Source organism: Caretta caretta, chromosome 10 (genome assembly GCF_965140235.1).
Source record: "Caretta caretta isolate rCarCar2 chromosome 10, rCarCar1.hap1, whole genome shotgun sequence".
Lineage (NCBI taxonomy): Eukaryota > Metazoa > Chordata > Testudines > Cheloniidae > Caretta > Caretta caretta.
In genome coordinates, this window is record NC_134215.1 from 42,336,626 (window position 1) to 42,363,489 (window position 26,864).

The 26,864-nt window shown below is 42.4% G+C and overlaps 1 protein-coding gene across 12 annotated transcripts in view; it reads right to left on the minus strand.

Annotated features, from left to right (window-relative positions):
- The window catches only part of NEO1 (neogenin 1), a 517,036-nt gene that overhangs the window by 204,693 nt on the left and 285,479 nt on the right, over nucleotides 1–26,864 (minus strand). For all 12 annotated transcript variants that reach the window (XM_048866141.2, XM_048866140.2, XM_048866143.2 and 9 more), the window contains exon 5: nucleotides 18,799–18,935. In XM_048866141.2, the coding sequence (XP_048722098.1) occupies nucleotides 18,799–18,935 (137 nt within the window). The remainder of the gene's footprint in view (nucleotides 1–18,798; nucleotides 18,936–26,864) is intronic.

The window sequence follows — 26,864 nt, forward strand, 5'->3', positions numbered from 1 at the left end:
CTGCCAACTCCTTTAGCACTCTCGGATGCAGCACATCCGGCCCCATGGACTTGTACTCGTCCAGCTTTTCTAAATAGTCCCGAACCACTTCTTTCTCCACAGAGGGCTGGCCACCTCCTTCCCATGCTGTGCTGCCCAGTGCAGTAGTCTGGGAGCTGACCTTATTTGTGAGGACAGAGGCAAAAAAAGCATTGAGTACATTAGCTTTTTCCACATCCTCTGTCACTAGGTTGCCTCCCTCATTCAGTAAGGGGCCAACACTTTCCTTGGCTTTCTTCTTGTTGCTAACATACCTGAAGAAACCCTTCTTGTTACTCTTAACATCTCTTGCTAGCTGCAACTCCAGGTCTGATTTGGCCTTCCTGATTTCACTCCTGCATGCCTGAGCAATATTTTTATACTCATCCCTGGTCATTTGTCCAATCTTCCACTTCTTGTAAGCCTCTTTTTTGTGTTTAAGATCAGCAAGGATTTCACTATTAAGCCAAGCTGGTCGCCTGCCATATTTACTTTTCTTTCTACACATCGGAATGATTTGTTCCTGCAACCTCAATAAGAATTCTTTAAAATACAGCCAGCTCTCCTGGACTCCTTTCCCCCTCATGTTATTCTCCCAGGGGATCCTGCCCATCCGTTCCCTGAAGGAGTCAAAGTCTGCTTTTCTGAAGTCCAGGATCCGTATTCTGCTGCTCTCCTTTTTTCCTTGTGTCAGGATCCTGAACTCGACCATCTCATGGTCACTGCCTCCCAGGTTCCCATCCATTTTTGCTTCCCCTACTAATTCTTCCCTGTTTGCGAGCAGCAAGTCAAGAAGAGCTTCAGAACACCAAGTCTGAAGAGCCTGAAAGCTATGACCATGGCGGAGCTGAAGCCCCATGTCCAGGCCACAACTGTCATGTGGAAGAGGCAGGGGACCGGTGCTGAGGTTTACAATCTCACCAAGGATCAGTGTCGGCGGTCTGGTGACAGGGAACGGTGCCATGGGTCCGGTGTTGGTGATTGGCTGCTGGGCTCCAGTGCTGCTTGTCACTGCCGGTCCTGCAAGGGTGCTGTGGACCGGTGCCGATCCATCCTTGGTGTCGTAGAGATACATCACCATGCCCCCGGTGCCAGGAGTGTTCCTGCTGGATTCGGTGCCGGGGAATGATGTCGCAGTGACAGGGATCAGGAACATTGCCGGGCACGGTGCGAGTCCGGGGACTGGGAGCACCACATCCTGGTGAGTTTGCCTCTGAACAGTACCAGTCTTGACGGTACCGGAGGCTTGTCCCCAATAACCAGGTGCTGAGCCGCAGTCATCTCTATGAAATTTCTTGAGGCTTCAAAAGTGTCCGGGGTGGAGGATGGCTCCAACACCTCCACCTGGCACTGTGTCTTATGGGGCGCCAGAGTCGATGGCACTGATTCTTGCTGTCTGGGAGCTGGGTCCTTCCTTGACTGCAGCAAAGCATCCCCTGGCAGTCCTGCATCTCTCTGAAGAGAGCAGCCTCTCTCAGTGCTTTTATGTCACTTGTGGGGCATCAGGGAAGTAGAGTGGTGCCGGTCCGCTGCTCCCTGTTGTGGTGCCGGGGATTGCCGGTGCCGAGGGTCTCTCGTACTAGAGTTCTTCCTTGGCCCTGAGTCGCGAACTGATTCCAGAGTGCTCTGCACCGATGGGCTTGGGCCCGAGCCTTGGTGTCCTGAAGCCATTGGACAAAGTGCGGAGTCCATGAGCAGCTGCTTCAAACAGAAATCCCACTCCTAGGTTTAAAAGCCCTGCACATTTTGCAGCGCTTGGTCTGATGCGCCTTCCCCAGACACCTCAAGCAAGAGTGGTGGGGGTCACTATTTGACATGGGCTTGTGGCATGCGCTGCAAGACTTAAAGCCTTGGGTTCGCAGCATGCCCCAGAGCCCAAGGAGGGGTGAGGGAATAGGGAAAGATCCCGCTCACAAACACCTATATTAATTATAACTATAACCGTACTAATAACTAACTACAAAACAAGAAAACAACAAGAAGAACTAGAGTAGGTAACTACACTAAGGGAGCACTTGCAAAGCAAGTGAGTCACAGTTCCAATGGCCGCCACAGATGGTAAGAAAGAATTGAAGGGGTGTTGGGATAGCAGGGTCGTATATTGAGCACCATGCCCATCCAACGGGAGCTGCTAAGGGAAAAAGTTTCTGAGGACCATGCACGTGGCACGTGCACACCTGATTGGAATCGACGTGAACAAGCACTCGAAGTAGAAACATTTTTACATCACTGTAATCAAAAACAGTAACTTTCTTCTGTGATTTCCTTAAATTTTTCAGAAGAAAGGATTCATCTATCCAGGTTGCTAGATAAGTTTTATTTTAACAGTACCTTTTTTTCCTGAGATCCTTTGAAACCCTGGTGATATCTAGGAAAGCAGAATACTTTCTCCTAAATATGAGAGATTACCGTTACTATTTCATACCTACTGCATTATTTTCTGTATCTGTTATTGAAGTAAAGATTATCACCAGGGCACTACATACAGCTCAGTTAGAAACAGCAATCAATATAGAAGACCTAGACAGTATGAGAAAGGCTTTAGCAATTTGCAATGGTGGCTCAAATTTCTTCCCTAGCATAGTTTCCAACAATAGTGAAAGCTTAATGCAAAAATCCATGCCATCTAAATCTACAGGCAGACCTATTATTCTGATGTTACAGGATTTAATTTGGTTTTCAAATATCTCTAGTTTCCTGTGAAGTAGACATTATCTCTTATCGATATACCTACCAGAGATTTAGAGTGGTCAAATGCACTTTCTAAGTGATTGGTTTATATCATCTAACGCTTAACTGTTACAAGAATACTATGAAGCCCAGCTTAGAAGAGAAATGAATCAAAATGAGCTTGTAAGTCATAGGCACATGACAAAATTGGTTGTGGAAGACAAAGAAATGGAATAGATGGGAGACACCATCTGCCACATGGTCAGCATGTAAGGCAAAAGGAGACCAGTAATGATGAGGCTACAAGGGAATCCATCGGTGTTAGGTACAGTAAGATTAGAAACTATGTATTTCTCAATATGCTATGTATCTTCAAACACCTCAAAAATAGAATTTTGAATTACTGAAGGAAAATCAGAAATATAAAGTATGCTAGTATTAGCATTCAGCCCAATGTATTATAAGAATACTCAAATGAGGCAAAATATGGCTGCTCAAACTGGACTCTGATGTTTCCTTATGACTCTCAAAAGCATCACACTTGTAAAGTTAAATAAGTTACTACAAACCTGAGACTGGTGTGATTATAGTTCATTTATACAACTCCTAGCAAGTAGATTGTTTTGAAGCCTCTACAACACGGCATTAAGTACAAACGGCAAAAAATTAAACAGGCAGCTCAAAAATTAGCTGAAAATTTTAAAACTTCCACTTTCCCCAACATTAGCATTAACAGGACTTAAAAAAACAAACAATACAATACAATACAGAGTCAAGAGATATGCTAAAGGGATTTTTTCAAGCACTGGTCTGTCTCATCAGCATCAGGAACAGAGCTATGGGAAGGAGTCACAGCCTCCCATTCATCTTGCTTCCCAGGTCAAGTTTCTACTTATTAGGAGAGCTGTTTGTTCCAAGCCCTGCTTCTAGCTAACAATATTATATGACTAAACTGTTTTTCAGACTATTTTGTCAAATCTTGTGAAGAACTTGGATCATATTTTTCTTTTCTTTAGAAAAATAGTAGAAATTAAATCTATCATTTCAAACGGAAAAATACTATAAATATTAATACAAGTACAATCTTAACAGTGTAATCAATGACTTTGGATGCCAGGGGTCACAGAGAAGTGAAGTGACTGACCCACAGTCACACAGAGGTCAGTGATTTGAGAGCCAAGAACACAAGTCAGGTCCCAGTCCAGTGCCCAATCTACTAGAGCCCGCGTCTTTGATGGGGCGAAGGAACAGTTTTGTTCTTGTATAATAGTTTGGTTAATAAATTTATATCTATAGCTTAACCACCTAAAATTTTTGCCCAGTGGAGATCACACTTATTATTCCACCAGTAAAAACTAGCTAAATTAAAAATAAAGTCGACTGGCTCTGAAGTTTATGGAGCATTTCTTAGAAAATAAGCTCTCTAATACCTGCTTTAACAAATATGTCAACATTACAAATTTCCTTTCATTTTGTCATTCAGCTCCACTAGCTCCCAGGAACACTGGGACCACTATTAGTTTCTCCATCTTAGACTGTTTTGAGTGTGACAGTAGAGTGATCAGGTCTGGGCATCTGATGAAATGGGTTCTAGCCCACGAAAGCTTATGCCCAAATAAATTTGTTAGTGTCTAAGAAGACACAAGGACTCCTCGTTGTTTTTACAAAAAATAAAGTTCCAGTCATCAAGACAACCGATTACTAATCAAGCACATTTCTGCAATATAGCAATAATATGGTAGAGATCTTTTTCAAACTTGATTTGAGTGTTGTGATATCCAATGTAATATATACATATATTGGCTAGATAATATATTGCCTTTATCTAGATCTCTTATCGATTAGTAATTCAGATCATAAAATGCACAGAAAGTGCAAAAATACGATTTTCCTCTGCTTTACACACCAGGAAAAATCTACAGGAATACCTTCTTCTTAGAGGTACTGATTATTGTAAGTATGGGGAAGGTACACTAAAAATATTCTAGATTTCTCCCTTCAGAGCACACCAATTCCCCCCAAATATATCTTTCCTGAGACTGCTTGATTTTTCTGTACTATTTATTCTGATAGAATATGCCAGGTGATCTAATTACTGCCACGTAGTATCTCAACTCTATCACCCTTAAGAGACACCTTAAATAAAATGTTCCCTTTAAACTGTTTTTCCGGTTTTAATATAGAATATCAATACTGAATGCTTTCCTAGAAATTCATTTCCTGTAACACAAGGAATCTATGGGAAAAGATATGAAAAATAAGACAATACTGTAAAAGTAGCAATCTTAACACTTGCCACATAAATATGAAATCTACAGTATTTCATTGTTTAAGTGAAAGGACTTCTAATGCAAGCTATACAATTCTATAATTTACTCTAGGGAAATGAAAATGGAAAAAATTGTTTTATTATTTGTGGCTCAGTATAAGCTGCAGTAAATATTTCAATAGAAAGGGGAAACTCCCTTTAAACTCATTATCTACACCATAAGTACCAAGGCAGACACAGGAAGCTCTAGCAGCAGTCTAACTCGCGTCACAGTATTTGCAGAAATCCTAGGGGATCCAGATACAGCAATAAATTTAAAATGATTCCCAGATGAAGAATGAACTTGTAACCTTTTCAGCGTCTAATTGCCACCATGGCTCTTTCTGATGTAAGTTTATAAATTGAACAGAAGTCAGCAGACTGAATTTGAAATACATTTAGAACTTGTTTCCCCAGCATTTCTTTCACCACCACCACCTTTTACCGAGTGGAAATCGGACAGATACTTTCCTTTGCTGGTTGAGATCAAAACAGTTTTCCCAGTACCCACAACCTACTATAATGTTGCTAAAATAAATCTAATACATAGCACCACTCCTCCTGCTGACAGGAAAGGGAAAAAACAACATCCATGTAGCTAACAGAAATCTGACTTTGTACCAAATCCTTTCAAACACTGAACTATATATTCTCCTTCACCGGGAGCTAATCCACCTTGATAAATGCACTCTTCAAGCTCCTCAACTTCAGAATCTGCTTGCTTGCATTGTTCTCTTGTACAATCGTTTGTATCAAACACTGTCCCAGTGCAACATGAGCAGGGACACACATTTCCACGGTACTTTATTTTAAGAACACAGAGAAAGTTCAATGGAGTCCACTGTAAGACTCAGCTGTGTAGCTGAAGAAGAGTTCAGATTTATACTTTTCCTGGGATCATCTTATGCTCGCTACCACATAGAAAATACCAAAGACATGCGTGAATCAAGAATTTGTGCATAAACATGGCTTTGGGGGTGTGTGAAACCTAAAATGTGTAGCTGAATCTGTGTGCATTTGCTGCTGAATGATTTTCTAGTTTCTCTTAAGGTTTTATTTTCTTCCTTCTGGCATTGGTATTTCCTCTTGCTTAAAGATTTCCACCTAAAACATGCCATTGATGTTAAATTCATTGTTTTGGTTAATATTACATATGGTCCTTCCTGTTTAATGACCAGGTATTACCATCTTGAAACATATAAATATTTAAAAGAATGCAGTATGTACGTTGAGGTAGACTTAATCCAATGCAACAGTTACAAATAATGTTACTAAGGTCTTGTCTACACTACAAATGCTTTGCTGGCATAGCTATACAAGCAGAGTCCCTTAGTATGGATGCTGCTGATACCAATAGAAGCTTTTTTTGATGGTATATCACCACCACTTCCCTCAATGACATTAGCTATGCCAACAAAAGCACTCTTTTATTAAAATATCTGTGTCCACAATGGATTTTTTTTTTTTTGCCAGCATGCTTATGTTGGCTAAGGGGTGTGGTTTCTTGCCATCCGGGACCTACATAGCTATGCCGACAAAACTGTAAATGTGGCCTAACTGAAAACCCTATTACCTCTCCTGGTTTTCTTCTCATACATCCAGAATATATAAACAGCTCGCTGTTTGTTCCACAAACACATCTAAAATCTGAACATTCTCTGGCAAACACTTGTCAGTACCATAATCCATTACTGCAACTTTCTTTTCTGGCATCCCAGTGCCTACACTGCCTACCTTGAGCATATGCAAAATGAAGATGCTGGAATTATCTTCCTTGCTTATCATATCAAATCATGCTCCTTTTTTAATCTTTCTATTGGCTCCCTACTGTCCACTGCATGAAGCTTAAAATTCTTTATTTTGCCTTTATGGCCCTAACTCCTGGCTATATCTATGATCTAGTCTGTTTTCACACCCTCCATCCCCTCCACTCAATTATCAATGCACAGTTTTGGCTCCTCTCATTTCTGTCCTCATGCCTTAACCACACCACCTGCTACTTGTGGAATGTTCTCCTGATCCCTACTTCCCAAACCACCACTTTCCCAGCTTTTCAATTCCCTTCAAAAAAAGATTAACTTCTTCTGCAATATCCATGTTAACCAAACCAAACATTAAAGAAAAACTCTCCTCAGCGTTCTTCCTTCAAGACTTTTGTATTTCTAAAAGAGTGCAGGATTTTCAGGGTAGGCCTGCCTTCATTTTGTGTCCTGTACAGTGTAAGATATTGTCAGTGCTTAACAAATAAATGGTCATGAGTAGAACTTGATTAAGCAATATTATTTTATAGCTTTAATAAATCTCTTGATTTTACACCCACAATTTAACAGGTTCAACCTACTGGCTTTGGTAACTTACCAGCAACTGCCTCAAAATTCCTATGAGGCTGCACCTACTGCCACTGTACTTTGGGGGAGCTCTCAGTTAAGAATCTCTGAGAAGAGCCATCCCCTTCAATTGCCCTAACATTGTGAAACAATGCCTTTTTACCCAAACCTGGTAAGTGCAGGTCTACAATAAGTCAGTGAAATATCAGCATGACATGTTAATGGAAAAAAATGAAAGCATGTTTTAATTTGTACAGTCTGTAGTTAAAGATTTCAATAATAATAGAAACAGTAAAATAACAATAGAAAGAAACTGGTTTGTCCAGGAAAGGAAGTTCAGATGAAGCACAGGGGAATTAAGCACCCAAAACTCTATTTCCTATATAAATCTCTATTGATTTAATTCTCTAAGAAGAATAATGACATAAGAGGGTTGATTACATGGGATCAGAGGATCATTAAGTGGGAAAAGCTGAGAATTTTTCTAGAGGATAATGATACAATAATCAAATTACAGTCACTCCAACCAATCAACAGTTCTTTGCCAAATTACAATAATAGAGAAATGCAATTACTCTCCATACAGTGACTTTTTAAGATGGAGGGAAGTACACGTAAGGGACAGAGGTTTAGAGCCAACAAAAAGCCACAAAACTTTCCTAAATTATTCAGTATCTCCCATAAGAGGAGATTCATCATCATCACTCCCATGACCGCATTGTCATTGGGGCACCATCACTGATGATCAACCAATTGTCTCCACCCCTGATGATTGTGTGTCAGTGCTTGAGTCTCTGTGAAGTCCATTCCTGTCCACTCTTTAATGTTGTCAGTCCATCTCTTCTTCTGTCTACCTCTTCTTCTCTTCCCCAGTACTGTCCCTTGGAGGATGATCTTGGATAGGCCAGATGATCTTGTTACCTGGCCATACCACTTCAGCTTGCGCTTCTTCATGGTCGTCAGGAGGTCTTCATATGACCCAGTGCATTGGGTGATGATGTTGAGGACCTCTTCATTAGTGATGTGGTCGAAGTAGGAGACGCCCAGAATTTTACGGAAGTATCTCTTCTCTACTACCTGTATTTTCCATTCAAGTTCTGCAGTAAGGTTCCACGTCTCGCACGCATAGAGAAAAATGGAGATGACCAATGCATGCAGCAGTTTCAGTTTCGATTTCAGGGAGATGTTCTTATTCCTCCAAATTGGCTTTAGCTTTGCCACACAGCTGCTGTTTGTGAAAGAAATCTTGCCCAGATTTCTGCCTTGGATCCTTCATCAGTGATGATTAACCCCAAATACTTGAACTGTTTCACCGTCTCCAGCTCTTGTCCACTGACAGTGATATGTGAGCTGATCCCATCACGTTTGTTTGTCATCAGCTTGGTTTTCTCTGCACTCATGCCATATTTTAAAGGTTTCATCCAATTGTTTCACAAGATTGGCAAGTTCATCTTCTCTGCCTGCCAGCCCATCAATGTCATCAGCAAAGCGAAGATTTGAGATTGTTCGCCCCCCAGTACTGACTGTGCATATGTGATCTTCTAGGGCATCAGTCATTATACACTCCAAGTAGATGTTGAACAGTGTGGGCAAAAGAAGACAGCCTTGCTGGATTCCAACAGTGTTGCGAAACCACTCTCCTATTGTGCCATTGACGAGAACTGCACTGCTGGCCTTGGCATACAGTTGTTTAATGGTAAGAATAAAGCTTATGACCAACATTGTACTTCTTCATGGTTGCCCAGAGAGCTTCATGCCATACCCTGTCAAATGCCTTCTTGAAGTCAACAAAGACGTGATAGCTGTCCTGCTGGTGTTTTAAGTACTTCTCACATAGAACATGAAGTTTGAAAATCTATTCTGTGGTACTTCTTCCAGCACAAAAGCCAGTCTGTTCTTCAGCAATGATATTCTCTCCTTGTGGCTTCAATCTGTTCAATATGACTTTCAACATCACTTTGCTGGGATGGCTAATTAAGCTTATGGTCCGGTAATTTTGACACAATTGCAGGTTGCCTTTCTTTGGCAGAGTGATGATTAATGACTGTGTCCACATGGAGGGCCACTCACTTGTTGCAGTTCTTGGTGAGTACATCTATTACTATTTCTCCTCTGAATTTCATCAGTTCAGCTGGGATGTTGTCAATACTTGTAGCCTTTCCATTCTTGAGTGATTTCACAGCTGTCTCCACTTCTTCAAATAGTATTGGAAAGTCATCCTCCTCTGTTCAATCTGAGCTGTCTACGACATGATGATCTTCATTTGTCTGGTGGTTGCATAGATTAGAGCAGTAGTTTATCCACCTATTGATGATGTCCCTTTCTTCTGTAAGACTGTTCCCTTCTTTGTCTTGAATTGCATTAGCTTTGGTTCATCTTTCCTCCATCAAATCTTTTACAACCTGGAAGGCTCATTTGCTATTTTTATTATTGATACACTCTTCAATTTTAGAGCATTGTTTTTCAATCCATATCTCCTTGGCCACCTTCATTCCTTTCTTAATCTTTCTGCCAATCGCTCTGTATTTATCAGCTCCCTCAGTGCTGTTCTTGTCTCTCAAGTTCTATTCTAATATCACATATTTATAATATTTCGTTTGTGACCCATGGTTTTGTCTTCTTACAATGTTTGCCAAGGATGTCCATTGCTGCCTCGTTCATTACAGCATTGAAATTGTTGGTCATTGTTTCTATGTCTTCCTCTAGAGCAAGCAAGGGGGCAAATTTTCCACTGATCATTGCTTGGAATGACACTGCAATGTTTCATGTCAGAGTCATATTAAGTCAAACTTGGTTCTGGTTAACTTTGGCCTGATGATTTTCCTTAGCCGCAGTCAAAAATTCAGCATCACAAGGTCGTGATCACTTCCAACATCAGCACCGGAGAAGCTTCTTGTTTTACCTCTGTTAATCCCAGAATGAAATTGGTTTTGCACCATGATGTAGTCCATCTGGCTGTGATGTAGAGCATTAGATGTGTGCCATGTTGATCGTCTGGATGCTTTATGTGCTCCTAATGTGTTTGCAAGAACCAGATTGTTATAGCTGGCTAACTCCAAAAATCTCAATCCTCTCTCATTGGTTACCTCATTACAGAAAGTTCCACAATAATCTCACCAATATGCCTGTGAGCCAGTACCCATTTTAGCATTCCAATTTCCTTGTACAATCAGGATATGTTTCTTGTGTACCTTATCGATGTTGTCTTGGAGCTCATTGTACAAATTTTCAATTTGCTCATCATCATAGTCTGTTGTAGAGACGTAGACTTGTACCACTGTGATATTAAATAGTACTGCCTTTAGGCAGATGGAAATAAGCCTGCTGGACATTGGGCGCCATCCTAATACTGAATTCTTGATATCTTTATGCACCAAAAATCCTACGCCTTTCCCCTGTGGGTCCAGGGACAGAATAGGCCCATTGCGCCTCCTGAATGTCATAAGAGACAACTAAAAGGGGGCTGCCTGGAGAGGGATGGGCTCCGCCAGGTTAGAAATTTGTCCAAGACACACCATACGAGGAGCAAGGCAACGATGTCCATACTGGATTGATCGCAGCCTGGGTTAATAATGACTGTGCCATACGTCTCCCACCAAGGCAGATGCGAGTAGTATACTACTGGTGTGACCTCAACAAAGAGGATCTGTGGAAGAAATAACATCACCATAACCACATGGAATGTAAGGACATTGAGACAAATAGGGAGGTTGAAAGAACTCACGTACAAAATGGAACAACACACCTGGCACCTCCTAGGAATCTCTGAGGTCATATGGAAGAACTTTGGAGAGGTATTAACAGAATAAGGCCAGGTATTCTATTACAGTGGAGAGGACAAACATGCCAACGGCATAGGATTTCTTGTGCATAAGAGGAGGTTACTTACTTGTAACGAGCTCCTTTGAGATGTGTGGTCCCTATTTGGATTCCAAACGTGGGTGTGCATGTGTGCCATATGATAGAGCCGGAAGGTTTTTGTAGCAGTGCTCGCTGACCTGCATGAACACTGTATATACCCCTCATGCTTGCAGCCAAGGCTATAATAAGCCATGCGGGCTGACACCACTTCGGTATCCCTCTTACCACTGAGAAGTCCAGTCCACAGCAGAGGTGATGGAAGGTGAATGTTGGAATCCAAATAGGGTCCATACATCTTGAAGAACCTCCAGTTACAGGTAAGTAAACAACTCTTCTTCTTCGAGTGATAGACCCTATATGGATTCCAAACATGGGTGTGAGTAGTGAGCAGGTGAGTGCGAGGACTTGTGAGGGAGCACTGTCTGGAGTACAGCGTGGTTCATGGCTGCGACCACTGCTGTCACCAGTGCAATGGTGTAATGAACTGTGAAGGTCGGAATGGAATGCCATGTGGCGGCATGAGAGATATTCTGCCATGGTATGTGTTTGAGGCATGCGGATGTGACTGTAAGTGCTCGTACAGTGCATGCTGTGACAGCAACAGAGGTGTAACATTCATGGATGCTGTGATGGGATCTCCAGGGTACAACCTGGAACTGTGGGACTGCTGTGCCCCCTTAAGTCTCCAACCTGGGATGGCTGTTTCAGTGCTATGACAATGACAAACAACAAAACCCCTCCAGCTGCTGTGATCACTCAGCCATCAGTATGTGGAGACTCATACTCAGCGAAATTGTATGAATGCTCTCTAAGTCACTCATGAATCATATAGAGAGAGGCACCAGCCAATCACCACAGCCTCCAGCCTTGCACCCCAGAAATATACACTGTCTTACAGTGCAAGTGCTTAATTAGTTCACCACTTTGTCAAAGGAAAGTGGACATGAACCAGGGTTTGTAATCTGAGCTTAGATTCCCAAAGCACTTCAACAAAAAACACACTGTTTTAGGTAAAATATAAAACAGATTTATTAACTAGAGAAAGGCAGATTTTAAGTGATTATAAGTAGCAGGCATAGAGATCAAAGTTGGTTACAAAAGAAATAAAAATAAATTCACAGCTAAAATCTACAAACTAAGCAGGATTTGAATCAAGCAGTCTCTCATCCTAATACATGTTACAGGCAGCTCACAGTTCTCAATACACAGGCTGAATTCCCTTTCCCAAACTGGGGACCAGTCTCCACAGTTCAACATCTTTGTCTTCCAGACAATCTTCTAGGTGTAGAGATGGGGGAGGAGAGAGGTCAAGTGATGATGTCACTGTCCCTTTTTTATACTTTGTTCCAGCTGCTAGAAAGGTCCTTGCTGTGACATGGGGATCAGGCAGAACCCCACTGCGTACATACCCTCTCTAAGAAGTCTCTGGGAGAGTGGATTCTTCTTGATGGGCCAGCGATGCCTGCCTAGTTAGTGTTAGTTGCTCCTTTGTTGCCACTGAAAGCCTGGCTGTGAGTGTTTCCAAAACTCAACATATTTCAGTTACACACTCTTAGGAAAACTTCATAACTTTGGAAACAATGATATTATGTACAATTCGACATGATATTAATGTTCAATAGATTAAGACTTCTTAAATGATATCTCACAAGGCATACTTTGTACAAAACATAGAAAAAATAATATAATAGTGGTGAATATGGGGGTTCCAGGGTGTTTCTTTGAGGTACAGAATGTCATAGGTGCATCCAGAAATCCACCTGGAGATCCTCTGCGAGGAGAGGGCAAGCCTCTTGCATCGGTTGACAATGGTGATAAAGCGTCTCAGAGAAATCCGAAAGGCACGCGTGCGTTGGAGGTAGAAGGCAAGTGCACAGTGGAGGTTGAGGGAATGGAAAGCCCTGTCAGGGTGGGAGGTGTGGAGTTTGGGATACAAGGCCAAGAGGCGAATGCACTGATTCAGGTGGAATTCTGACACCACCTTTGGTAGGAATTTCAGATGCAGGTGCAAGGAAATTTTATCTCTGTGGAAGATCATGTAACGGGGGGGGGGGGTCAGCCATCACGGCCACCAGTTCGCTGACTTGTTGCACCAAGGTAACGGCCACCAAGAAGAGTACTTTCATGGCTATTCCTGAGTGCCAGCCAAAAACCAAGCTGTGAGGTGGACAGGACCAGGATTGGGATGTCAAAGCTGGACCTGGTCTTGTGTGAGGAGATCCGGGCTGGCACAGAGGAAGATCAGAGTGTGAGCAGAGAGGTGGAAGTCTGTGAACCAATACTGACAGGGGTAGAATGGGGCTGTCAGTATCACCATAGTTCAGTCTCTGCAAATCTTATGGAGGACTTGTGGGAGGAGGGGAAGGGGGGAAAAGGCATAGAGCAGATCGCCCCTTCGGGGGTGGGGGGAGTAAGGCATCCCCCTGAGAGTTGTGTCCCATTGTCCCTCTGGAGCAATAAAGGGGCAGTTTGTGGTTCTCACTGGTTGCAAAAGGTTCCCGGGGGGGGGTGCCCCACCTGCGGAAGAGGTAAAGGAGAATGGTGTTGTGCAGTTTCCACTTGTGGTTCATGTGGAAAGACCTGCTGAGTGTGTCTGCCAGTGAGTTCTGGGTGCCTGGGAAATACATGGGCCTGGAGTGTAACGTGGTGTTTGAGGCACCAGTTCCAAAATCAGACGGATTTTGTAAAGAGGGAAGGAGAGTAGGAGCCAACTTGCTTGTTGATATAAACCATTGCTGCAATGTTGTTGGAGAGCAGCTGAATGTGGTGGGACCAAATGAGGGGAAGGAAGGTTCGGCACATGAAATGGACTGCTCTCAACTCCAGGACGTTCATATGCAGCCTGGCTTCCCATGGTGTCCAGACCCCTTGGGCTGTGTGGTGGTCCAAGTGATGGTGGCTTGTGGGGTAAGGAGGTGTAAAGGGCGTACACCCTTGGAAAGGTTGGCCCACCACATGAAGGAGGCCAGGACCATCCAGGAAAGGAGGATTCTGGCCTATATGATCTCTGTGTAGTCTGTAGATGGAGAGGAGTCACAGCTGACGGCAACACATGTAGAGGCAAGCGTGGGGCATGAGAGAGGTGCAGGCCACCATACGTCCATGGAGGAAGAGACAGTGGCAGATGGTGGTGCGGGGGTTGCAGCATAAGTGCGCAATTGTAGAAGTGAGCATGGCGAAGCAATCTGCCGGGAGGAAGGCTCGTGCAGTGACGGAATCCAATCAGGTGCCGATAAAGTGGATGACCTGGTTAGGTATCAGAGTAACAGCCATGTTAGTCCGATGAAGTGAGCTGTAGCTCACGGAAGCTTATGCTCAAATAAATTGGTTAGTCTCTACGGTGCCACAAGTACTCCTTTTCTTTTTGCTGGTTAGGTATGAGGACCAACTTCTCCTCACTGATACAAATGCCCAAAAAGGTGAGCAAGGATCTATCATGGCAGTGATTAAGACTCATTGGGAGAGCACCATGAAGAGCCAGTCATCCAGGTAAGGAAACATGGAGAAGCAGACGAGTTGTATGTGGGTGGTGACAATGACAAAGACTTTGGTGAAGACACGGGGAGCTGTCACGATACTGAAGAGGAGGACTTGGAATTAGTAGTGAACTGGAGGAACTTGGAAATAAGCATCCTTCATGTCAAGAGCGGCAAACCAGGCTCCATGGGAGAAGGAGGGAATAATCAATGCTAACGTCACCGTGTGGAACTTGGATTTCTGGATAAATCTGTTGAGTACTCAAAGGTCCAGAATGGGTTGCAGTCCCCTGACCTTCTTTGGGATGAGGAAGTATGGGGAGTAAAAGCCCCCATCCCAGTAGCGAAGCAGGACAGGCTCTATGACACCATTGAGGAGAAGAGCACCAGCTTCCTATTGCAGGAGGGATTGATGAGAGGAGTCCCCATGGAAGGACCAGAGGGGGCAATAAGGGGGGAACTCTATGGAGTACCCATGATGGATGATCTCCAGTACTCAATTGTCCATGGCGATCTTGCCCCAATTGTGGGCGAATGGAGAAAGATGCCCCCTAAAGATGAATGGGGTACTGCAGGAGGGAGTAGGAACAGTTCCTGACCAACACATCAAAACTGTTGTTTGCACTGCTGTTGGACAAAGAATGTCAACCTCCAAACTGGAGGGAAACCTATTCTAACTGAACTTACTGAATGAACACTAGGAACATCTATTCAGATAATTATATACAGAAAGGCACTAGAAAAATCACTCCTTTAGCAGAACCAAGAGCATGGAGGGACAAAGGGGTTCCGACTCCAGCCATGTGGTGGTAAGAGGGAACTGGAGCAGCATCAACCCACACAGCCTATTATAGCCTCAGCTGCAAGCACAAGGGAGACGCATGGCGCATCTGAGGGTCAACGGGCACTGCTATGAAAACCTTTTGGCTCCAGCACATGGCACGCAAGTGCACCCATGTTTGGAATCCATATAGGGACCATCACTCGAAGAAAAATAATTTTTCTCTAATGCCTTGATACTAGAAGTCAGATGTTCTTGTTGCTAATTCTATAACAACTGATTGACATAAAAGGACTAACTTTCAAAAAAATATTAAAGTTTTGTCACAATCAAACAAATGAAAGCCAGAAGTAAAGCCAACATCATTGTAGATCTGTCTGATTATGCTTGATTGTTTCAATGTCACAAATTAACACTGATCTCAGATCCTTTTAATACCCAAATGGCCAGACACAATGGGACAAGTTAAGGATGCAGCGTCAATCTTAACTTTTAATTTCTTTGCTTTCTTTAGTTTGTCTCACAGCTTTGATTTTATTTCCACTTCTACATAAAAAAGTTTGAGTCCCCTTGATGATTCTGTAAAATACTTCTTAACCATCTAAACACACAAAACACACAGGGTCTTACATGACCCCACCTTGCACAGATATGTATCAACCTGCATATAAATACACAGAAAAAAGGCACACCAGTCTCCCCAAGTTTCTTCTCCCTGCCCTGGAGCCAAGATCAATAGATGGCACTTGCAGCATACTCTGAAGGTCAACAGATTCTCATTATTTTGGATCCAAGTGGAAGTAATTCCGAAGTGAAGCAGCTCTCAAAAAGAATAATTTCTCAACAAACCCCTTTACTTTTAAACCAAGCAGGCTCCACCTTAAGTGCCTGATAACTACCATAACAGCATTTTATGAGGCAAGAGGCATGCTCTCAGACAGGAAGTTCCCAGACCAGTTAGGACTTCACAGGTCATTACCAATATCTTTTATTCCATCTAGAAACTAACAAGCAACTAGTGCAGATTGAGCACAGGTAATTTGCTACCAGTAGAATACTCCCTCCAACCAGTAGGCAGCCAAATTCTTGCACCTTCTTAATATGCAATCCCATAAAGAATATTCTCCGGTAACAATCTTCAGGTGAGCAATTTTCCTTTGTTAATTTAACATTAAGATTACAGGGGGGAAATAGACAATATGAAATCTGATATCCTGTGACCTAGTATTTCACAAATTATGTAAATTTTGTGAGGAGGCTTTTAAGCTGTATTTTATAACCCAATATCCCAGAGGTAAGCACAGTAGTCACTCTTGAAAGGTGACTTTCTGAACCATTTAACAGTATATCATGGCTTGCTTGGTTGCGTTTGCTGTTGTTTTTTAAAAATATATCTATATAAACTCAGTGGTTAAAAATAGACCACTAGCCAATAGGAAATTTTTCCCATCTGTTCATTTTCCTTCTCCAGATCTGCTATGCCAGGACAACACACTTGGGTATAGTTCCACCCTGCCAGCAAATGGAGACAGCATACAAAGATTTTTTTGGTAATATCAGACTCTGGGACTTGCTGGTGGTTCAGCTGAGACTCCTAAAGATTCCTAACAACCATAGATAAGTATGCCTTGAACCCTGAACTAGATTTTAACTACCATAAATACATGACTGCACTAATCTGAATAGAGGGAACCTGAACCAACATAGAAGGTTCGAACTAGCCTGGAAGGCACCTCTCCACATGTAAATGACCTCATCTGAAGAGAGCGACTTCCATGAAATAGAAGAAGCGTACTGTGTAGCTCAAAAGCTTGGAACTTTCACCAACAGAAGTTGGTCCAATAAAAGATATTACCTCACTCACCTTGCTACTTTATGATAATTTAAGACAGAGTTCAATTAATATACATTTTGAGGGACACTTCTGTCACAGGAAGTTGTGCTTATTACTCTGGATTTCCTAAACAGTATACTGAATCTGTGTGCTTGGTTTTGTGTATATGTATATTTAGTTTCAGCTTCAGTATTTCCCTCCTTCTAGACAATTTGAAGTGTACTTGTGTCTATTTCCAGTCTTAATTATGTCAGCACTAATGAATGGGATAAAAAATCTTAGCACCTGCAAACAGTAAAATGAATTGTAAATTTATTGATTTCCTAAAGGGAAAAAAGTTATTAGTCCAGATTCCAACTATGCAGAATTAGCTTTGTTTTATTTTGTAAGGCAAAACACTCTGTTGCAGAGTCACTTTCCTTTCTTAGGAGGACAAACTAATAAAAGGTAATCCTATTAGAGACAAATGTTATCTATAGAAAGGAATTGGCCCTTAAAACAGGACTACTGTTCTCCATTTATTATGAAATATGAAGAGCTCTAAAATTATGACATAGTTACTATTATAAGATTGGCTAATTCTACCATTAAAACATAATGAAATGCAATCTCTGCAAAACAACGTTGTGGGTTTTTTTAAAAATTATTTTTATAAAAGCAGCCGTCATTACTGTGCAACCCACTGTAAACCAATCAGTCATGCTCTATGACAAGATGCATCATATATGCACCAATCAGGCATTCGGGGGCATTTCTATATCTTGTAGTAGAACAAAGTTCCAATTAAAAATTCATACCTGAGATCCCTCGCGGGGCATGGCAAGGATTAAGAGGTGCCAACATTTCACCTAACTTTCTGTGCCCTCTAGAGAACTTACCTTATTTGTATACTTCTTTGCAAAGTTTACATAACTGAAACAGTGTCTTTAAATATATGTCTCAATGTTATTTCTATTAAAAAAAATAGCATTCAGGAGCAACCTTACACGTAAATGGTATGCACACAACAGAAGAGGAAATGAGGTGAATAAACTGATTTCAGTTTTATATTTTTCCAGTGGGTTACTCTAAGACAGTAACATCTTTACAGATTATGAAAAATACCTGTGACAGTGTCCTTTTCAGGTAAGACCTAGAAGGTAATTATAAAGGCAGGTCATCTTGCAGTCCTAATAACCTAGAGACTGTTCCCTTTAGGAAAGTTTATGGTGCCAAACTTGTAATATTGTCGTACTCATCTGATGTGTGCAACTGTCTTCAATGTGGTTAATATGTATGTATAAAAATTTAATTCCTCATTAGAGTGTTTATGAAATCATTAACAATACAAAGAGTACAAAAACAGCATGAGTATAATCATGTGACATTTCTAGGAAACCAACTCAGGTTGTTGGTTTTGGTTTTATTGTAGAAAGAACAAAAATCTGAATCCCTTTTGAAATCAATGAACGTGCAAGAACAAACCCCTGAATATATACATACGTGGAGATCAGTTCTTTCTCAAAACTAAACATTCTACATACCTTGAACTGTAAGATCTGCTTGAGCTTCAATTGTCTCATTCCCATTATACACAATGCAGGCATATGTCCCAGCATCATCTTCTGTGATATCACTGATCTCCAGGCTCCCTCCCGCCAGCAACAGAAATCTTTCAGAGCTGTGCAAGACAGGACATATAGGTAATGTAGCAAACAAACTAATATGTATGGAGTACTGATCGAAGGAAATATGGAAGGTATCCAAATTAAACTTCTAAATACACTGAAAAAATAGCTGATTACATCACTTCTGAGGTTGGATTCTTTAATGGTATATTAACAGAGGAATGGTGTGTTTTTAACTAGACTGGTTATTTAAATATAGGTTTAAATTCAACAGTATACATCCCACACAATATTAATGCATTTTTTGCAATTTCAAGCTTCAAATCTTATGAGTTATATGCAACTCAAGTGATTTTAAAATACTGTAATTAAAATTCATGAAAGATGTAAGTATTCAATCACTGCCTTCAAAGAATAATTTTCCCAGCACTAAAACCACTCCAGCCATAGCTGGAAAGTGGTTAAGTCAAGTATATCAAAAGCCAAGCTTAGCATCTATGCAACCTAAGAAATAAATGGCTGTAAATACTCTGAATAATTGCATTTTTGTAAAGAAGAGTTGTAAAGAGCAGCCATTTGAGTTGTATACAAGAGCTCCAAAATAAAACCTGTTCTACAAGGGCTTCCTACACTAAAACAGTGGGAAGACAGTGGGAAAACTAAACTTACAGATCTAAAACATTGTGGGAAGACTAAACTTTCAAACTCTCCCCCATATAAACATTCAGGGCTGACTTTTGTCTTCTTTGGAAAAAAATACCTATCTTCAGATTTTATTATGTAAGCCATGTGAGTGCTTTTTCATGAACCAAACCAACAAACAACAATACTTCTAGCCTCCCACCTTAGGTATCCTCCCATTATATCCAGCTTTCTTATGTGCTGTTCCTTATATTTAGAAGAATCTTTCAACACTCCTCACTCCCATGCACTGCTACAGACTAGGGTCCGAATGGGTAGGCAGCAGTTCTGCAGAAAAGGACCTAGGGGTTACAATGGATGAGAAGCTGGATATGAGTCAACAGTGTGCCCTTGTTGCCAAGAAGGCTAATGGCATTTTGGGCTATATAAGTAGGGGCATTGCCAGCAGATCGAGGGACGTGATTGTTCCCCTCTAGTCAACAATGGTGAGGCCTCATCTGGAGTACTGTGTCCAGTTTTGGGCCCCACACTACAAGAAGAATGTGGAAAAATTGGAAAGCGTCCAGCAGAGGGCAACAAAAATTATTAGGGGGTTGGAGCACATGACTTCTGAGGAGAGGCTGAGGGAACTGGGATTGTTTAGTCTGCGGAAGAGAAGAATGAGGGGGGATTTGATAGCTGCTTTCAACTACCTGAAAGGGGGTTCCAAAGAGGATGGATCTAGACTGTTCTCAGTGGTAGCAGATGACAGAACAAGGAGTAATGGTCTCAGGTTGCAGTGGGGGAGGTTTAGGTTGGATATTAGGAAAAAAAAATTTCACTAGGAGGGTGGTGAAGCACTGGAATGGGTTACCTAGGGAGGTGATGGCATCTCCTTCCTTAGAGGTTTTCAAGGTCAGGCTTGACAAAGCCCTGGCTGGGATGATTTAGTTGGGGATTCGTCCTGCTTTGAGCAGGGGGTTGGACTAGATGACCTCCTGAGGTCCCTTCCAAATCTGATATTCTATGATTCTATGAGTTCTTGTAAAATTTAATTTTAAACAACTGTACACAATACAAGTACACACATATCACTAACAAAAAGCAAAACTGAGAAACAAACAACAAAAGCCTGGTTGACTGGATAAATTCCAAATCATCCAAATCCTCCAATAAAAGTGGGAAATAGAAGAAGAGCAGCTGCCTCTTCTGGAACTGCAGAGCCAGATTTTTCTCCTAAAGTAGTCTTTGACATAGATTAATATAGTAAAATCTAGGGTTCACTGGTCTATAGTTATTAATTAGTAATTAATTAGAGCAATCCAATCTTTCTGAGTTTGACCAAGTGGAAGGTCCAAAACTAAAAATACTTTTGTGTAAGTTCTGGCCAGTATAATTACTTTTTTCCTTTATAATTTTATTAAAAGGCAAGTGGACAAATACAATACTCAACCTATGTGCTTCCTCTGTTAAAACATTTTAAATTAGGATTCTATCATTGGAAGAGGTATGCTAACATAATTGCAAGGGTTATTTGTTATTAGAGAGAGGCATTTGGAGCGTTCTTCTATTTTATGTCCACCACAAAGAACAGAAGGACATTTAATTTTTCCCAAGACTGTTCTATCCAGATAATTTACAGGTCTGTACTCCAATTTGTGAACCAACTTTTCTGTTGGACGTGCTGGTTTAAAAAAAATTAAAAATAAAGAATTTCCTTCAAATTATGTAAAAGGAATAGTTCCGTGTGGATACAAATTAGGAAACAGACTGAGAACAAATGTCCAGGAAGACTTAGAGACAAGGCTCTTCTATGGACAATTCCAGTTGGATGACCCAAAAAAATGAGGTAAAAGTAATTATGGAGATGATATACAAGGGAAAACAACACTTCAGAGAGGTTAAAAAGGTTTTGTTTGTTTTTTAAAAAGAGCTTAGGGAATTAGGTTGAGAGTCCATGTTCCAGGAAGGCCATACTGGGAGTCCTAGTATCATGACTGCCTTAAGCAATGGTGCTTGTGCAGGTGAACAGCACAGCTGGCTGGTTCTACACTAGCTGAAAGGAAGACAGCAGAAACTGTTACCTGCAAGTCCTTTCTTGTAATCTCTCTCTCTCTCTCTCTCTCTCAAAAAATAAAATAAAATAAATCAAGGACAGAAGATTTGGAGGCAAAGACTGGGTCGATGTTGTTGCATAGTCTGCAGCAATGAAACATGGTCCTCCAAAAGTCCACCTGAATGTGAAGGGACATGGCTGAAGATGAACAGTTATCCCCCATTCTGTATTTGTGCATTTGATTTTTCTTCCCTAAGTGTAGCACCTTACTTTTATCTTTGTTGAATTTCATTTTGTTGTCTATAGCCCAGTTCTCCAACTTATGAAGATCCCTCTGAATCAGGAGCGGGCAAACGTTTTGGCCCGAGGGCCACACTGGGGTTGCGAAATGGTATGGAGGGCCAGGTAGGGAAGGCTGTGCCTCCTGAAACAGCCTGCCCCCGCCCCCTATCCGCCCCTCCCACTTCCTGCCCCCTGACCGCCCTCTCCCAGGACCCCACCCGCTATCCAACCCCCTCCGCTCCTTGTCCCCTGACCGCCCTCTCCAGGACGCCACCCGCTATCCAACCCCCCCGCTCCTTGTCCCCTGACCGCCTGAGACCCCCTGCCCCTAACCGCCCCCCTGGGACCTCACCCCCTATTTAACCCCCCCAGCTTCTTATCCCCTGGCCGGCCGTCCCCCCCCCAGAACCTGCACCCCATCCAACCACTCCCTGACTGCCCCCCCGGGACCTCCTGCCCCTTATCCAACCCCCTCCTCCCACCGCTCCCCGCCCCCTTACCATGCCACTCAGAGTGGCAGGACTGGCTTATTGGAAAGCCTGGGAGGTGGTCGGGCACAAGCCGTGCTGGCCGTGTGGTGGCATAGCTGAGAGGGAGGAGAAAGAGCAGGGGATGGGCTGGGGCTAGCCTCCCCAGGCGGGAGCTCAGGGGCCAGGCAGGACAGTCCTGCGGTCCGGATGTGACCCATGGGCCGTAGTTTGCCCATCTCTGCTCTAAATTTTAGCTTTAGCCTCCAAAGTGTTTGCATCTCCCTCCCCGCCAGCTTTGTGTTATCTGGAGCAATGGTCTCAAGATGCAGTGGGGAAGGTCTAGGTTAGATATTAGGAAAAAACTATATTTCACTAGGAGGTTGTGAAGCACTGGAATGGGTTACCTAGGGAAGTGGTGGAATCTCCATCCTTAGCGGTTTTTCAGGCCCAGTTTGACAAAGCCCTGGCTGGGATGATTTAGTTGGGGCTGGTCTTGCTTTGAGTAGGGGGTTGGACTAGATGACCTCCTGAGGTCTTTTCCAACCCTAATCTTCTACGAGTCTATGATCTGCACAAAGATGAGAATCTTTGCTTTTTGGTGTTGATGCTTCATGTCTTTGTCTCTCTTGCTCATTAGTAGCTGCCACTACAAAGGAGCCTGGGGCAGGATGAGAAAACAAGTGTTCATATCCCTTAGAGGGATATAATACCTCCTCTCTCAGCTTATTTTTCTTCAGGAGGCAAGGAGGAGTGTGTCTGCCAGGATGCCTTAACTGCCTCCATAATGGCTTTGCTAATCAGCAGAATCACTCTTGCAGGGGCTGCCGATACCAGAACATCCACCAACTTGTGAGACCTTTCAATGCAGCTCCTCTGACTGAATATCCCAGAACAGAGGACACCTTTCTTAATAGATCTTGATGAGCCCTGTGGCCCTCTGGTGGTGGCGAATCGTTTGCTACCTCAACAGCTTCACCTGGTGATGAAGACGATGACGCAACAGGATTCTGAGGTTGTGGTGTATTGGAGAAGCCATCAGAGTGACTTCTGGCTGCTCAATACCAATCTCGGTATTAGGAACTGGAGAGAAATGTCACAGTTGTAGTGCCACACAGGAGTGACCTTGAGGACAGTGAATGAGAGTTGAGGGAGAAGGGATGTCCTACAGAGTCCAGAATGTCCACTGATATGGGCATGGGACCCATCCTTGTCCTGGCCATTGCCCTTTTGGAGGAACCCAGTGCTGTGATTGCTGCATGAGCCATGGTGCCCAAGTCTCTGATGAAGCATAGACTTTCCCTCTTGACTGGGACACAGATAAATATACCTCCGAGTCTGAAGCCTCTGACAATGGAGGAGCAAAACTAGTTGGATCTGGGGATAGGAAGCCTGAGCCCGGGGACAGTGGTAATGGAGATATCATTGGAGACTTGCCTCTTAACTGCACTGGCTTTTGTGGAAGTTTGGGAGGTAAAGGTACCCCAGGTTCCTGACATGGTGAGGTAGGAGCTACAGGCATAGGTACCTACTGTAAGCCTTCCATTACTACCAGGGATATTGCCACCGAGAGGCTAAGCAGGTGCCTTGCAGCTGCACATGCCTCTGGGATGGCTGAGAGTGGCAATGACTGATGACCCTGATACAAGGATCTTTCAGTGGACAGCCTCAACGGACCTGGCACAGGTTCCAGAGGGCAATCCCTTCTTATAATCATGGAATCATAGAATATCAGGGTTGGAAGGGACCTCAGGAGGTCATCCAGTCCAACCTCCTGCTCAAAGCAGGATCAACCCCAACTAAAAACCTTAAAAACCACAAAAACCTCTAAGGAAGGAGATTCCACCACCTCCCTACGTAACCCATTCCAGTGCTTCACCACCCTCCCAGTGAAAAAGTTTTTCCTAATATACTTCTTAGGGAATGACTTCTCTAGGGACCATCTGTCCCTCAAACGTCTTGCAGAGTCTCTGCCTCTACCCAGCTTCAGTATGACAAATTTAGATTCAGACTCATAGACTTTAAGGTCAGAAGGGACCATCGTGATCATCTAGCATATTGCAGGCCACAGAACTTCACACACTCCTGAGCGTGCTACTAAACCTAAGGAGGGACTATGCCTTTTCTTTGGCACCAGTGAAAGGAACCAAGAGCCACAGACATCTCCCGTGGGGTGTTCCATACTGACGCTGATGTGTTTGGGGCATTTTCCATATGTGACAACTCCAATGGACAGCAAAGTGTTGCCTCCATAAGTTGAGCCTCACTACTCTATCTTTCTTTGAGCAGGGCTTAAGTCCTTTACAAATTTGACACTTGTCACCGATGTGGGATTCTCCCAAACATTTCAGACATGCTGGGTGTGGGCTGCTGACTGGCGTAGGCTTCCTGCAAGTCTGGCAGACCTTAAACCTCAGTGAGTGAGGCACCATTCCTGTACCATTCCTCACACTGAAAGATAAAAGTTAGTCAAAAAAGACCTAAAACTAAAACCTTCCGCTAAAAACTAGCTAAACTAACTAACTAACTTCTAACAGTAAAAGGGAAAAGAGAGAGAGAAGTGAGGGAAGCACTTGTCACAACAAGTCTGAAATTGCTCCAAGAACTGCCACTGGTAGTAAGAAGGGACTGAGGGAGGTCGGGGTGGCTCTGCTTTCTTATACCTGCATGATAGCTGTGGGTGTTTGGGCTGCCCTGACAGCTACTGATGAGGGAAGAAGTTCTCCAACAGCTATGCACAGGGTGTACACATACCTACAGTGGAACGGACATATGCAAACATTCAAAGAACACACTTGTTAACTGAATTTTGGAGGGGGGGGGTGCACAGGTATACAAAAAAACCCAAACTCAACGAGACTTGTGATAAAATCATGAGAGTTGGCAACACTGCTATCAACAGCTCAGAATTCAGTAAACTCAAAACCATTTTATAGCAAAACAATCAAAGGCACTTCTCAGTGAGAGCTATATGATGCCCTATTCACCTTTCTATCTACACCCATTTTGACTGTAGAGCTGTTAAAAATGGTCGAGAGCATTATTATATTTCATAATAAGTATTGTGCTCCTACTCTCCTTGTATTCAAACACAGATTAACTGGTTTTGCTCATACTTTCCAATAAAATTCATCTTTGGGCAGAGGCCACAAATGAAAATTTCAGCCTCACAAGCAGAACTTTCAGAATGCTGTCAAGTAGTATCACTGCTTAAATGTAGTAGGTACTACCATTCCTGCCAATAATATTGATTCACTTTTCTAGCTGGACCTCTTACTGCATACTGTGTTTGGCTGAAAGAATAAATTAAAGTCTGAAAAACAAGTTATATACTTAGATCAAAACAACACAAAAAGATTATATAGGGAAGCCTTTTCAACCAGCTACATTTGAACAGCAGTTCTGTGCTGCAGCAGCACACCTTTTTTTATTCTGACTTTTGAAATAGGCATTTCATCATGAATCATTTAAATTCCCAATTAATAGATCTTTTTGGGTAGGTGGTGTGTGCTCAACACAAAAATACCCTTCCTGTGAAAAGTACCCTCTTCTTTTCCTCAATGTCTCATTTCTCTTATTTTCTTTACTGAAACTGCTTTTGCTCGAGTTAGCTTTCTGAGAGATTAAAATATTAAATACAAAGCAAATACTGGTTTGGTTCGGAGATATGCCAAAAGGTACGTTACCACATTAAGCAGCAAGACTGCTCGCAGTTATATATGTTGTTGCCATTCTGAAACTCAAACTCACACTGATGGAAAGGGACCAAAAAATGTTTTTAAAAAAAACAGAAAATATTACCCCAGTTCATGATACACAATACCATGTTTTTATTGAATAGAACCTTGCTAGAAGAATGCATTTTCTGGGTGCTGAATTTAAATATCATATTTCCATAGATGAACAAACATAGGAAAAGCTGGTAGCAACCCTTACATTTAGTTAGCCCAACACTTTCCACTATAAAGTATGCTTGTAATCTTTTCTGCAGAAGCTCAAACAGCTATATGATTTGCAACAGGACTTTGAAATCCTGCAGAGAGAAAGCCCACAGGGTAGAAAAGTATCTTTTCTTTGTCCCCTGAAATTCCATTTGGGTTTAGCTGAGTTATAAATTGTTAAAAATTGCCACTTGTGTGCCTCAAGAGAATTTTGGCAGCATACCAACATAACGGAATGTGAATATTCTTGATTGCTGGGACCCATGCAGCCACCACCGAACACTATGCTGGAAACATGTGGGCACTGCTAGAGCAGCTGCAGTAGCGGTTAAGGGGGAGAGATCTGAAAGAAATACTCAACCCTGGACCTAGCATAGAGCACCAGAAACACCTTAGCATAAAAAACTCCTCCTGTTGCCAGCTAATACAGTTAGTCCTGTAGTTCAAGAGGTAAAGGCCTATGATGCAAGTACTTGAAGTTCCAGGACTCAAAACCCTGATGCTGCTGCTTATTTATTTGAAAAAAGGCATTACAGTTGTATAATATAATTTGTCTTTACCATTTTTCTTTTAAAAATCTCTAGAAAATTACATATACAAATGTTTAAAAGGTCA